We start from the raw sequence: 14,101 nt of genomic DNA on the forward strand, positions 1-14,101 counted from the left end.
GTAAAGTGAGGAGAGAGAGGTTAGTTTGGCTTTATTGTCGACTGAAGGACAGAGCCTCCAGGTGGTTTCCATGGTGTTGCTCTGGAGGCCCAACCTGGTATGTGAGGTATTTCCTCATTGGAGGCTGTCTGAGGTCCTGAAATCTGATCATGAAAATCACTTTTTTAATGATTTATTTTGGGAAATAACTTATTTATTGGGGATGAAGCACAAGTTGTGTTACATATACTACCCTCAATCCAACTCGATTGCAGAGAAGATGAACAGACATTTATAGAGTATATTGTCTAAGTTATGTGTAAAATTAGGGCGTGGAACGGGTGTCTCCCTTTGCTTTGTTTAGCCTAAGAATGCAGCCCAGAAAAGACCATCACTTGTCCCCACACGAGATAGTGAGAAGGAGAAGGATGCACACACCTCTTACTCCTACACACACAGCATCAGATTCTCACAGGGCAGCACTAGTTTCGGGAGAGGAGTTTCAGGGGTATTTGCGTGAATTAACAATATGTATAAAGATCTTATCTTGACAGATTGATCCTAGAACAGAAGATGCAACTGCAGCATGAACTGAACCTGCTGCCGATACAACTATTCCCAGGAAACTGTTCCCTGGCAGTGCAATGACCTTCAGCTTTCCTCCACGTCGAGATCTTCTCTTCCTCTGGACGACGCTGTGACCTGCACCCGCTGCCAGGAACAACTGCCCCCGCTGGAGGATCCTCTCCACTATAAAAGAGATTTATATAAAGAACTTTGTTCACCGCTGGGACCAGCAGCAGTTGCAGGGGCCATTACGGTTGTATGTGCGACCCCCTTTGCAGTGAAGGTGAAGGAGATGCGGTATTCAGTTCACTTATCCAATGTTCGGAAGGCACCCGGCACCGCTCCAACTTCCCATGAAAGTGACCCATTTGCTGATCAGGAGTAGGCTGTCTCTTGCTTCCCATTGACTTACTGAAATGTATCTTCCATCACATTCACTCATTGACCCATTAAAGTTTGTTGTGCATGACATTCTCTTTTGACCTATTTGCAGACAGACATAAAGTGCATAGTGTGCCATGTTCTCTTTCTCATATTACAGCTCATCCCAGAATATTTTCCCTGATGAAGGATTTGCATTTGTTTGTGTGGCTGTCTGTTTTCTATCTTCCTCTACATGATCAACACCACAGACGTTGTGTAATATATATGTTATCTTGTAAATTCTATTAGTTAATTGTGAGTTGTACATTGACGTTGTATGATTAGTTTATATGGTGGGGGCATATAATGATAATAATGATAATGATGATGATGTGTTATTTATATAGCGCCTTAATTCAAAGCGCTTTACAGAGCACATATTTACATATAATATTTACATATAAAGGGGGGGGTTTAGTGATGTCTGGGATAGCTTTGTTGAAAATGATACACATTTAGGGATGACACAAATTAGGAGGGAGGTAGGGGAAGGAATAGAGCAGAATCAGTATAAGGGGGTCATATTGGATACTGTTGCTGATGTGCACAACTCTGAATCGGACAACATGTGGAATAATCACACAAATGGGCCAATCCAGGTTGTTTATACCTCAAGTAATGCTGCCTCGTATAGCCCATACCTGGTACACTTGGCCCTGTGTAGAGTAGGACGTCTTTTAGAAGGGCACACTGTCTAAGTGGTAATAATGGACAGGGACGATAAAAAATGTGTCAAGAAGAAAGAACAAGCACAGTGTAAAATACTGCCATTGTTGAAGATGGAGAGAATGATGTTCTCCAACAATAGATGGGGGACAGCAGGAGTTAGCTGTGCAGTGGGGGGTTTACTGGGGTTTCCTGAAGGAATAGTGGCACGAGTGAACCAGATGGGTGGTACAATATGGGGTACCTATGTGCCGAAGCTAACCTGGATCAAGCAAAGACTCCTCTGAGAAATTAAATGTGATCCCTGATCAACACAGCCTGGCTAGAAAAACTGAGAGTTGTTTGCCTCCCTCCTGGTTCCAGGTATCCAGACTGTAACCAATACTAATTGGCTGCAAATCACAAGGTGGCATATGATTCAGATGGCAGAACAGACGTAACAGGGACTTACCTCGATCAGAAGTGAGTTAAAGGCCATACGATTGATGACCCTGCAGAACAGATATGTGCTGGACCTGCTTACGGCTATGGAAGGGTGCGTGTACAAGAAGATTGATCTGTCCTGCTGTATGTAACCCTCCCAAATCACGCGGGCAGTGGTTCCTTGTCCCATGCGATAGTGGCCCTTCACAATTTGAGGATTGCCATTCAGAAAGATGCTGGAGTGAGGCCGATGATTGTATCAATGCCATGTTTTCCTGGGCCCCATCATGATTGGAAATAGAGGTGAAAATGCTAGTTCCTAGCAGGGAACTGGGAACCAAAAGAGGCCCTGGAAATAATTTGCAATGTGGCCCCAAATTACTAATTTTCAGCAAACCCAACCCTTTTCCTATGATAAAATGTGTAAATGCCACACAAAAGAGTCCCAGGGTGCATAGGCCTACCAGGAAATCTCCACAGTTCCCTATAGGTCATTCCACACTGGATGGTTCCATCATGGTTATTTTGTTGGTCTTTTGTTCGTGAGAGTGCCATGATGATGGTATCAATACGGGTGGGTAGAGCTCATCCTCGCACAAAATACAAGCATACCCAGACTGGTAGATGGGATGGTGGTGAAAATAGTTGATGGTGGTTGCTGTTATATGACTGGTACCCCAGAAGGATATGCCCAAGGGAGGGGTGGGTTTGGACCATATGTGTAGGGCATAGGTCTCCAAGGATCATATCTATAGGAGGAAGAAGGATGGAGGGGTAGTTAATAGAGTATTTACTGAACGGGGGAGTAGTGGGATGCACGTACAGCATCCCAGCCAGGCAAAAAGGTTTAGGTTGAGGAAAACCTATTAAAACGGACCATTATAGGAACTGATTGAAATTGGTGCAGAAGAAGGCGCACATGGTGTTAATTTAGGTTTGACACATATTAGATACTCACATATAGCAACATAGATAGAGCAACATATGTATTATTGTTGCAGTTGCCGAGGTTATAGATAGGGCAGTATTAAAGGCCCCAGGTGTAGTTTTGTGTATCAGTAGTAATGTTGTGTAGTGAGCTGTGTGGGAAGAGTGAACACAGGTGGAAGATGGAGTCAGCAAGGTAGTAAGGTAGAAGTAAAGTTGGTGTGCAACATGGCAGAAGTACCACCATTTTGGAAATTAAGGCCTAGAACATAAATTGATGTGGAGCTGTTGCTCTGTTTAGCTCAGCTCTGAAAAAATGAACCCCTTTCCTGCTCTCCAGGGGAGAAGCGGAGGTCAGAGGCACCCATGGTACACAGATAAGCATTAATTGTATCCACCTGCAGAGCACCAACGTGGTGGGAATGGAATTTTATTGGCAGGAAGAGTAGGAAGGGATGCACCCTTTGAAGGACAAATTCGGGAGAAAAGGGCACAAGGTTGAGAGATGCCAATGGGCATGAAAGACATTTAAAGCACTACTGCCGTCACCCACCGGCGGCCATCCCATTTGAACTACAAGCACATGTATATCTAAACACAAGTAAATCTCTGAAATTCAGACTCAAGAGCAGTGCCCTAATCACGTCATGAGTGGGCGCCAGTGGTGGAGGAATATAATGGGGCAGCTGTGTCCGGAACAGCCTGTGATTTTGGGATAGGAAGAGCAGAGGTGATACCAATAAATTTAGTACATGTTTGGGGGTGCAGCTCATGGGCGCTGCGGTGTCTGGTATAATGAGAAGGCCTACTGCCTGATCAAAGCAGAGTTGACCTCACTAGTACAATCTGAGTGCATCTGAAATGGCTTGGTGAACATCACGACAGTCTCCCTCTGAGAATGTAACATTGCAGGTAACTCACCACTCCCGTAGCTGGATACGGAAATGAAGATGGAGGGCACCATGTGTATATGGGAACAGGAGTAGCATAGATGTGGCCAATCGGCCCAGGAACTACAGGTAGAAATTAGCATGTTCGATAGGTGATAGCCAAGGAGGGTGGTGGGATTATGCTGTACTCATTATCATGAATAGTATTGTAACCGTGCGGTCTGGCTGCTATATAACCTGTAATCCGTTGAACAAATCAGAGAGCTCCATATCAGTTCAATTCTACTGGACCGTCTGAAACCCTTTTTGCATTAAATAAACCTTGTTGTCTTTTGCAAAGAGGTGCTGTGTTTATTTGACGTTTGGATTATTTCTTCGCCAGGGTTTTTGGGTTACTCGCCTTCAGGCACTCACTGCTTCCTGACAAAATGTGATATTGTATGTTATTTTACCATCAAAAGATCATTGTTCTTCCCTGTATATAAATAAATACGTAAATACATCTCCTTCTATTAGGCTAACCGCAGTCTGAGAGACAACTTCATCTTGCAGCCGTTGGTAGAGGTGGCTCCCTGGTGCACAAATGCCATGGATAGTGCAACAAACATAATGGCTGCTTCTGTGCCACCATTTGCCAACCTGCATTACACTCGAAAAGAGTTCTGCTGGGCAGAGGGGTGGGGTAGGGAGTTGACCAAGCCTGGCTTGTGAGCCAAGCAAGAAGATATGCAAGGAAGAATGCAAGTAGGATCACTGTGCAGCCAGGAAATGAAAACCTGGCACACACCTTATTGATACGAATACCACAATCCCTCATTGGTTGACAGTGTGGAACGCCCATAAAATGTGATGCACTTCACTTCTTTATTCGCTGTAGCATTGGTTTTCACGTTAGTGTGGCACATTGTGCAATATTATGCTTCAATTCCCACAATAAAATGCATAGATAAAAAACAAATAAATATATTAAGTTAATTTGTTAACGTCATTTAAAATTTGTAGGTGAAATCCCGTGCCAATTTGCAGTTCGATATTCTCTTCTTATCGTACAGGTTATATAAACAGAAAAGGTTTTCCTAGCACAAATGACTATCACACACAATTAAATTCTAATATCTGTAAAACCCCAACGGGAAGAGCTGGGTGGGTAATCTGTATAATCCCCTTTGTTAAGTAAAATGGCTCAAGACTCTACATTTTTATTTCTGAATCATAGTGTATGTGCTTATTCAGTGAGTTATTGTCCCACACTAACATAACATCCTCCATTAGCATCCATCCAACCAGCTCCCATATTATGTAAGAATATAAGATCAAGAACAAATAACATTTTTTTAAACATGGAACCCTTTCAGAGACCCATCAGCTCTCGAAATTTCACTTGAGTTTGCTTACGTTGTAGTGCCACACATTCCACACTCTTGCTTCCCTAACATTTTAAAATATCTAAAAATCTTCCTAAAAATTAAAGCTAATCCACCCTCAGACTTTTTAGACTAATTTCTCAGCAAAGTGAACCACTACCTGGAGTTTTGCACAAAGGGAAGATTTGCTTTAGTGGTGCCCGCCAATGCATGGTCTCAGCGCATTCCCTGATTGACAGAGAAATGCACTCAGGCATAAATTCCAACGCCAACACCGTGATCTAGACCAGCATGTTACAGTTTAGTGTGGATGAAAGAAGTTGCCTTCTCTGTTATGGCGAAAATAGTATGGTTCATGAATACCACCAGAGTTCACTTTTATTTTACATTTGCACCTTCAAATAGAAGCACACATGAAAAACTGTTATTGTGGGAGATGGGCCCCTCAAGACCCATTCTAGATATGCCTACCCATGTGGGTGGAGGGCCTAGAGTCTCCTGACGTTAGCACTCTCCTAGCACTCTATCAACCGGCAGTGCAGGAGTCCCGTTGTGAGTGGAAGGTACAGTATCAACATTCAAATATGCAAGGGGCAGCTTGACGTTTCTGGCACTCACTTCCTGGTACTACTTCTGCATGCAGTATGCCTTTTGAGACAGCGCAAATATGTGTAGTACCTGCTGACAACAATATGTGATGAGTAAGCTGCTCACTGTATTGTGTGAACAGCAGGCCTCTTGAAATGTTCCCTACGTGGCAAATTCTTTTAGTTATTCAGTTTTGGTCATCCCTAGAATAAATTATCATACCGTTCAAAGAACAATACATGTCCTTTCTTTAGCAAAGTGCAGTAACCAGCAGTTCCAGCTGCCTTGGTCGCCTTTTGGGATTGACATAGAAAAGGGACAGGAAGATGTGGCAGTAGCTGTTCAATGACTTGCCAAATTGGGGTTCTTCTGCGGCCTGTAAAGGGAAGACACTTTTTTCTTCCTTCTCTCCTAGCAGAAAAGGTCAAGGGAAGGAGTTGTTGATGCAGCCAAGGGACTGAAGAGAACAGTTAGGAAGGCCAGGTCAGCTTGGGGGGAAACTCATGGGCTGTAGCTTCACCGGGAACACAGATGAGGATCTACCCACAAATGTATGAAGACTGGGTCCATCTTTCCCTCCCCAACTTGTTTCCAATGCCTGTAATCTTCTGTGTCCCCTCTCTCCATGTCCTTCCCATGTACCCTACACAATGTACCCTTCTAATTGTTCCCCTATTAGTGTACCCTATCACGGCATCGCTCACGGCATCGCCGTATTATACAGCACTTATAAGGTTTGAGGTAATTAATACCAAACCCATCCATGCATACAAGCACGAGATAGGGCCAGATTCTAAAAAAAAAAGTACAAAGGGTGAACATGTTTTTAAATGCCTCATTTGCGGTAATGCAAGTCACCTTATCCATAAAGGTGACCTGTGCATTTCCAGGGGACTGAGCAGCAGTGAAATGATTAGTGACCTAGCCCTCGTGCATACTTTAATATTGAGAGCACATTCCCGAAGCTAATTTATGAGATGCTCTCAGCACCCACCTGCTTGCTCAGAGCGCATAGGATAGGGCGTGCCCATAAAGACCACGCCATTGTAAAATACTAAACATAAATGAAAGCATTTCTATCCATATTTGAGGGATAACAATGCAAGTGGGACGGCAGTGGTTCAAAACGCTGAGGTACTAGGTTTTGAGAATCTGGGCCATAGAGTTCAGGTTTTCCACACATATTGCATATTAAGTGTCACTTTGCCAAGTAATATACACAGCTGAAGTGTGTTAGTCCTTCTGACCTTCACAGTCCACCCCATGCAGGAAAGATGAGAAACCACTTTGGTACTCACGCATGCAGTTTGCTTTAGAAAACACTCCATTTGGCTGGCATTCTATTGATCCGTGAACAGATCCTTCTGGATTGGTAAAACCGGAGTCGCACACATAGGTTACACTTCTTCCTACTGTATATCTCGTGCTTTCGAGGTCAATATGCACATTTCTCTCCGATGGGTAACTGCATGTTCCTAAAAATAAAATGTATGTTTTAGTGATCAGTATAATCAGATTTAACATTATAAAAAATAACAAATGGTTTACGCACATGTATTTTCTTTAATAACTGTATTGTGAGTCAACAGTTTTTCGGTAAAACTGTCATGTTTGCATTATTATCCAGCATGTGAGAAATATCAAACCAGAATGTATAAATTGTCCCACGAGTGCAATGGGCGTGTGTGCCAGTTTCAACGCTATGGGTAATACTGAGGCGATATGCCCCGAGGTGGCAGGCCGACCCTGTAGGTAACAGCCCCCACCCAAGTAAAGGGCCTGAGTGCAGCAAGGGTCCCTTAACGTGAGCGGTAGTGCCGTTACGGAAAGGGTCCTTGGCCTCAAGCCCAGGGATCGTATCTCTCCAGCCCTCAAATCTCTCCATTGTCTACCAGTGGCTGCAAGGATCAAGTTCAAGTCCCTATGCATTGTCCACAAGACTTTCTGGAGCCTGGGACCACAACACCTCCAACTTTCTCTTCAGAAGTTTCTTCCTACTTGGCTCTTCGCTCCTCCACCCCCAACTCCTTGAGGGTCAGTCGCTTTTCCAAGCAAAGAGTTGGGGGCAGATCTCTCTCTTCGACTGGCGCCTCCCTCTGGAATCGCCTCTGTGCCTCTTTGAAACTTGAGCAGAACCATCTCCGGTTCCGGAAACATCTGCAGACCTGCCTCTTTGCTTCTGCCTTCTCGCTTCCTCTTCCCTGCTGATCTCCTGTCTAATACTGCCCTGGTCACCTGGCTATCTGGTCCCTACCCTCCCAGTTGCACCCCTGCAATGTCTCCTTGCAAACCTGCACCTGTGTCTGTATCTGCATCCCTACAGTCCCCCTACCTGCACTTATCGGACACTTGGTGTCTGCAGCTAACCTTGCACTGCCACCTGCTGGCCACACTACTTGTTCTTTGAAGTTTTGATTCTGTGTCTTGCACTTGCTACTCCTCCACTTCCCCCTGGCACTTCCCCCTTCCTTCTCACCTGCACTTGCACAATCTCAATGTCACTAGGCCTAGTAAGATCGTTGTCTTGTCCTCCCCTTGTTTCCCCTCCCTTGTCTTGTTGCACCATGAAACACTTATGTATAGGCGTGCGTTAGGGAGCATTCTCATTTTCTGTGCTAAATCCCTTCAACCTTAGAGACCACCAGCTCTTTTGCTGGACTTTAGGACTTTTAATTTTTATCCTGGAGAGAGTGAGACCTTCTTCCCACTCTCTCATGTGTTTTTCTTTAATTTGGTTTTGGAGTCTGACAAACTCCATAGGCATCATCTGTTTGTATTGTGACACACAACACTCTCAGTGCAGTGTCACAGAGAAGTCCTTTGGATTTCTGCTAAGGTTTAAATACCTTTTCTTGTATAAACTATTGTTTCCAAGAGTAGTAAAGTGAAATTGACTTTAGTTACGTTTTTCTCTTTGTAGACCCAGCACACACCATCTTATGTGGAGTGCTGGGGGGTTACTTAGCTGTCCCTTAGTCTATCTTCTCATGTAACATTTTTTATATTACCCCTACTACTTTTAATGACTGGTGGCAGTGGTTTAATTTTCCTACCATTGTGCGTTTTTAACACAGGCTGAATTCTCAGCTTTAGAATTGCACCCATGGGTACCCATTTAGTCAAAATGGCCCAGTCTGCTTTTTTCACCATTTCTTTTTTGTACGGTCCTTCTTGAGATTTACTCTGCACGCCAAACCAGGTTTGGACCCTTTGTTCATTTGGTCTTTGGCGGGATTCACTGCTGAAGCCCGCCTCTGGCTCCAGCGTGTCTGGCAGGGCAGGAAGCAAGGGAGGTTCCCGAAACTCCCTCTGCTTAGTCTCATTCTTTACAGGAATGCACCCAAAGGCGATCGGCTGTCTGGTTGTCCTTGGAGATAAGCCACCCTGCTGTGTGAGTGACAGCTAGGCTGCAAATTAATGGGAGAAAGTTGCATAACAGGAGAGGTCTTTTGCAAGGAAGGCAGAGGCGTCCACTGGACGAAGGAACGGAAGAAGAAACTGGAAGAGAAGCTTGCTGCACCCTCCTGGACCGTTGGTTTGCCCAGTGAAACCCTGCTGCAGTGCTGAAGCTCCAAATTTTGAATCGACTAGGGAAGCCCGGAAAGGACAACTTCTTCCCTTGGGTTGGTGTGACCAACTGACCCCAAGACGAACTTGACTGGAACCCCTCGCACTGCTGGCTGTACTTCTTCACTGCTGCTGGAATCGAGTGCCAGGGGGCAGGAACACCAGAATCGAGTGCATCGTTTTTAAGCCAGACCCAAGCTCCAGGAAGATCCTCCGGACTCCCTCGAAGCAGGACTACCCAAGCCTGAGCCACCTCAAGAGAGTGCTGGACCCCAGAATCAACAGAAGCCCACAAGGTGTCCAAGAACCATGGTGGTGCTATTTGCGAGTGGCTGAAACCGCGAAGTGCCACTGATCTGAAGTGTGCCCATTGCTGCCGCCGACCTTCAAACCATAGTGCAGGTGTCCCCAGACATCCTCCCTCTTGTTCCCACGACTGAGGCCCAGGAACAACAAGATCTGCAGGACTACAACAGGAACAGAAGCCAGCTGGAACCTTTTCTTCAGACTGAAGGTACTGGGGGTCATTACGACCTGGGCGCAAAGGGATAACGGGCACCGGTAATGACACTGGTGGGGGTAATCCTTTGCAATCCTTGCAATCCAAGGCTGGTGTAGTCGCCCACAGGGTTACTACATAAAATCTTGCCTGACACTGGTGGCAGGCGGTGAGGATATTGTGTAGAGTTGTTACATTGAGTCTTTTGCTTTGCTTGTGTTCAACTAAACCTCCACAAGGCTAAGCTCCATCAGAAATTAAAAAGTGATTCTAACATGCCAGATATGGATAACTTCAGTCAGGAAGCCCTGATCATTCTTACAGTAGATCAGCTGAAAGAAATGTGTAAAGTCAAAGAAAGAAAAATGAGTTGATTACAAGGTTGTTGAATCACCACAGTTTGGGTAGTAGGCCTGCAACACCTACTAACTTAAGAAATGTGGAAAATGATGAGGATGAACGTTCAGAGACTAGCTCTAATGTACAAGAGGAGTCAGAGGAGGTAGATGAATCTCAGGGTAGTAACCCCTCTTTGCCGCAGCCTGCCATTCTGCCTCAACCCATGTCCACTGGGACCCCACAAGTTCCAACACTGAGCCTAGAGTTTGTTTTTTTTGGGATGAAGAGAATTGAATTGGAAGCTAAAATATTAGATGCTCAATGAGAAGCCAAACATCAAGACCTCAGAATCAGGAACACGGAAATGCAGCATGCACTGGATATGAAAAGATTGTCTCTTGAATCTGCAACCCTGCCAGGGTCCTCTAGATCTTCCAGCCCCAAGAAGCCTCGCCTGTCCAAAGAAGCAGTTAGTATGTATGATGTGAAACTTGATCATTTTGATTGGTTGGATGCTTTTGAGTATAATCATAGGATTGAGGATCTCAAAGGGAATTATTTAATTCAGTGGCTTTTGTCTAGGCTCCCCCAGGATGCAAGTGATGCTATCAGGGAATTGAGTGAGTTTGAAAGACAAGAGTATCAAAATCTGAAGCTGGCCTTAATAGCCAGAATTGGAAAAACTCCTTAGGACCCCCAAAAAGACGGATGGTACTACTTGGGCTACCTTAGTGTGTGAATGTTTGAAAAACCTAGATGGTTGGGTTAAGGGTTACAAAGTGAACTCCTTAGGAGAAATGAGAAATCTGTTATTATTAGAATCTAATTTTGATTCCTGCTCTCCTGAGCTGAGACAGCACTTTGATGAATCACATGCGATTGATCCTAAAAAGTTAGCAAAGGTCGCTGACTTGTGGGTTGCTAACAGGGCCACTCACAAGGATCCTGGGGCCACTCACAAAAAGGATGAGGGGAAGCAGCACAAGAAAGAGGGAAAAGAGAATTCTAATTCCAACCATCCAAAAGATGGCCACAAACAGAAGAAGGGTAAATCCCATGGGAAACTTGGTCAGTCTAGTGAAACCTCTGGTGCTAAACCAGAGGGAGGTCAGAAGAAGCCCCCATTCCAAAGAACATCTGGTACATGTTATGTTGTGTGTCAACTGACCATGTGAAAGGGGATCCCAGATGTAAGGATAAATCTTCACGGGTCCAAACTGCCTGCTTAGCCTTCATCCCTGAGTGAGAAATTCATATGGCAAGTGGTAACTTTCAACTATTGGCTGAAGACCCGGGTCCATTGGAGTCTCAGCCAGTGTTTCGTTAGTGTCCCTGGGTCTGTGGGAGCAGCAGAATGTAGATGTGTACAACTCCATTCCAGATAACACAAAAGAATATAACAAGGACAGTGTACTTGTAAATGGTGAGGAAACCCCTGCCATTAGAGACACTCAGGCAAGCATTACAGTGGTTGATGAACGTTTATTCAAGCTTGAGGATGTTGCTAAGGCACCCACAGGTCCCATTAAACTTTCAGGAGGCCCAATCCAGATGGTTCCAATACTGCCAGCTCTTATCCAGTGCAATAATATGACTGTAAGAATACCTGTCAGTGTACAAAATGAGGTGCCTGGGAGAATCCTTTTGGGGAATGACTTAAAGACTCTTGGGGCCTCATTACGACCCAGGCAGTATATGAATAACAATGCCGGTAAAGGATTACCGGCATCGCTTACCGCTCCAGCCGATTATGACACGATAACCCGCTATTAGCGGCACCATAATTAACGGTGCCGTTAATAGCGCCAGGAGCGCGGGCACGTGACCATCCATGCCGCCAATATCGGCATGCGCAAACAGGGGATCATCACAAGTCAGGCGGACATGCAAATAACGCCCTACTAAAGCCCGAAAAGTACCTTACCAGTATGAAGCTAATTCTGCCATCGCGGACCACCCGTAAACGGCCAGGTGCAGTGTTCCCAGCTGCCACAGGTGCACACAATCAGCACAGGTGGAGGCAATACAGACTGGGCCAGCACAAAAGGAGCACACCCCACCCCTTCCCACACCCAGTCACACTCCCCAATGATTCCAATAGTACTAGCAATGCTGGGGCTAGAGGACATGATTGCAGTGGAACTGCTGCAACAACAACAACAACAGGCAGCACAGAGGAGACGCAGGAGGAGAAGGAGGGCGAGGCAGGGCCAGCATGCCCCACCAGTGCAGCCAGTGGCACCACGCAGGCAGCCCCTAATCCCTCGCATCAGAGCTAGTCCATTCAACCTAACCCCTGAGCAGATCCACACCCTGTACCGTCTGGACCGGGACACCATCATCACCATTGTGGATATGATACATGACAACATTGTCAGCCTGATTGAATCACGCACCGCCATCCCACCCCTACTGAAGGTAGTGTCTGTGCTCCACTTCCTGGCCACAGGCACCTACCAGCACACAGTGGGACACATGCATGGCATATCACAACCATTATTCTCACGTACGCTGAAGCAAGTGTTTGATGCCCTCCTGAAGCACACAGGAGACCACATTTCCTTACCACGTTCTGCCCAGGAGATCTCAAACACCAAAGTTGGTTTCCATTCACTGGCCAGCATCCCTGGTTGCATTGGCGTCATCGACTGCACCCATGTGGAATTGGTGGTCCCACATGCCATGGAGGTAGCGTACCACAACCGTAAACTATACCACTCAATCAACGTGCAAATGGTATGTGACTCAAACAAGTTCATCACACATTGCTGTGCCCGATACCCTGGACCAACCCATGATTCAACGGTCCTGCGGAACTCCACGATACCACGCTACATGGAGCGACATGCAGGGCAGAGATCCTGGCTTCTCAGTGAGTCGCATGTTAGGCTCATGGAAATGTGATGTGGGTAGGTGATTGGGGTAGAGATGCATACTTCACCTGGCTGAGATGGGGGGGGGGAGGAAGATGCATACTTCACCTGGCTGAGATGGGGGGGGGGGATGCATACTATACCTGCCTGAGATGGGGAGGGGGGGGAGATGCATACTATACCTGGCTGAGATGGGGAGGGGGGAGAGATGCATACTTCACCTGGCTGAGATGGGGGGGGGGGATGCATACTATACCTGCCTGAGATGGGGAGGGGGGGGAGATGCATACTATACCTGGCTGAGATGGGGAGGGGGGAGAGATGCATACTTCACCTGGCTGAGATGGGCGGGAGATGCATACTTCACCTGGCTGAGATGGGGGGGGGGGAGAGATGCATACTATACCTGGCTGAGATGGGGGGGGGATGCATACTTCGCCTGGCTGAGATGGGGGGGGGAGAGATGCATACTTCACCTGGCTGTGAGTGCCTGGGAGAATGGACCATGCTCATACCCCAAAGCAGCCCAGACTGGACTTGACACCTGACCACATAATGCAAGATGAAACCTGCCCTACCATGTAAATGATGCAGTGTCACAACCATTCCATAGCCATCTACATGTGCACTGTACCTAATCAGACCGTATCCCCCTCAACACAATGCAGCTACAAGCAATTACTGTGGCCAATACACAGCACCAAATACCATCAACTGAAAGTACAGTCCCCCATTACTGCGTACAAAGGAGTCACATGAGGGCCAAATACATTAATACACCACTACACTGAGACAGAGGTCCAACAAAATTGCATGTCACCATTTGTTGTGCATAGTGAGATCATCATGAGGCTGACATCAACGGTGCCAGGATGAAAGCATACAAATTACTGGACATCAGAACCGGCATGGACTAACACAGTGCATGATCACTCACAAGGAACTGGACCCCCCTGCGCCCACTAGTTGATGGCACGCACACCTGTCCATAAGAGG

General features: G+C 46.1%; 1 protein-coding gene across 3 annotated transcripts in view; it reads right to left on the reverse strand.

The window, feature by feature from the left end:
* The window catches only part of LOC138538019 (coagulation factor XIII B chain-like), a 792,475-nt gene that overhangs the window by 589,340 nt on the left and 189,034 nt on the right, over window positions 1-14,101 (reverse strand). For all 3 annotated transcript variants that reach the window (XM_069641499.1, XM_069641498.1, XM_069641497.1), the window contains exon 5: window positions 7,126-7,302. In XM_069641499.1, the coding sequence (XP_069497600.1) occupies window positions 7,126-7,302 (177 nt within the window). The remainder of the gene's footprint in view (window positions 1-7,125; window positions 7,303-14,101) is intronic.

The sequence above is a fragment of the Ambystoma mexicanum genome, chromosome 1q (genome assembly GCF_040938575.1).
Source record: "Ambystoma mexicanum isolate Mex_15411 chromosome 1q, UKY_AmexF1_1, whole genome shotgun sequence".
NCBI classification, from domain to species: domain Eukaryota; kingdom Metazoa; phylum Chordata; class Amphibia; order Caudata; family Ambystomatidae; genus Ambystoma; species Ambystoma mexicanum.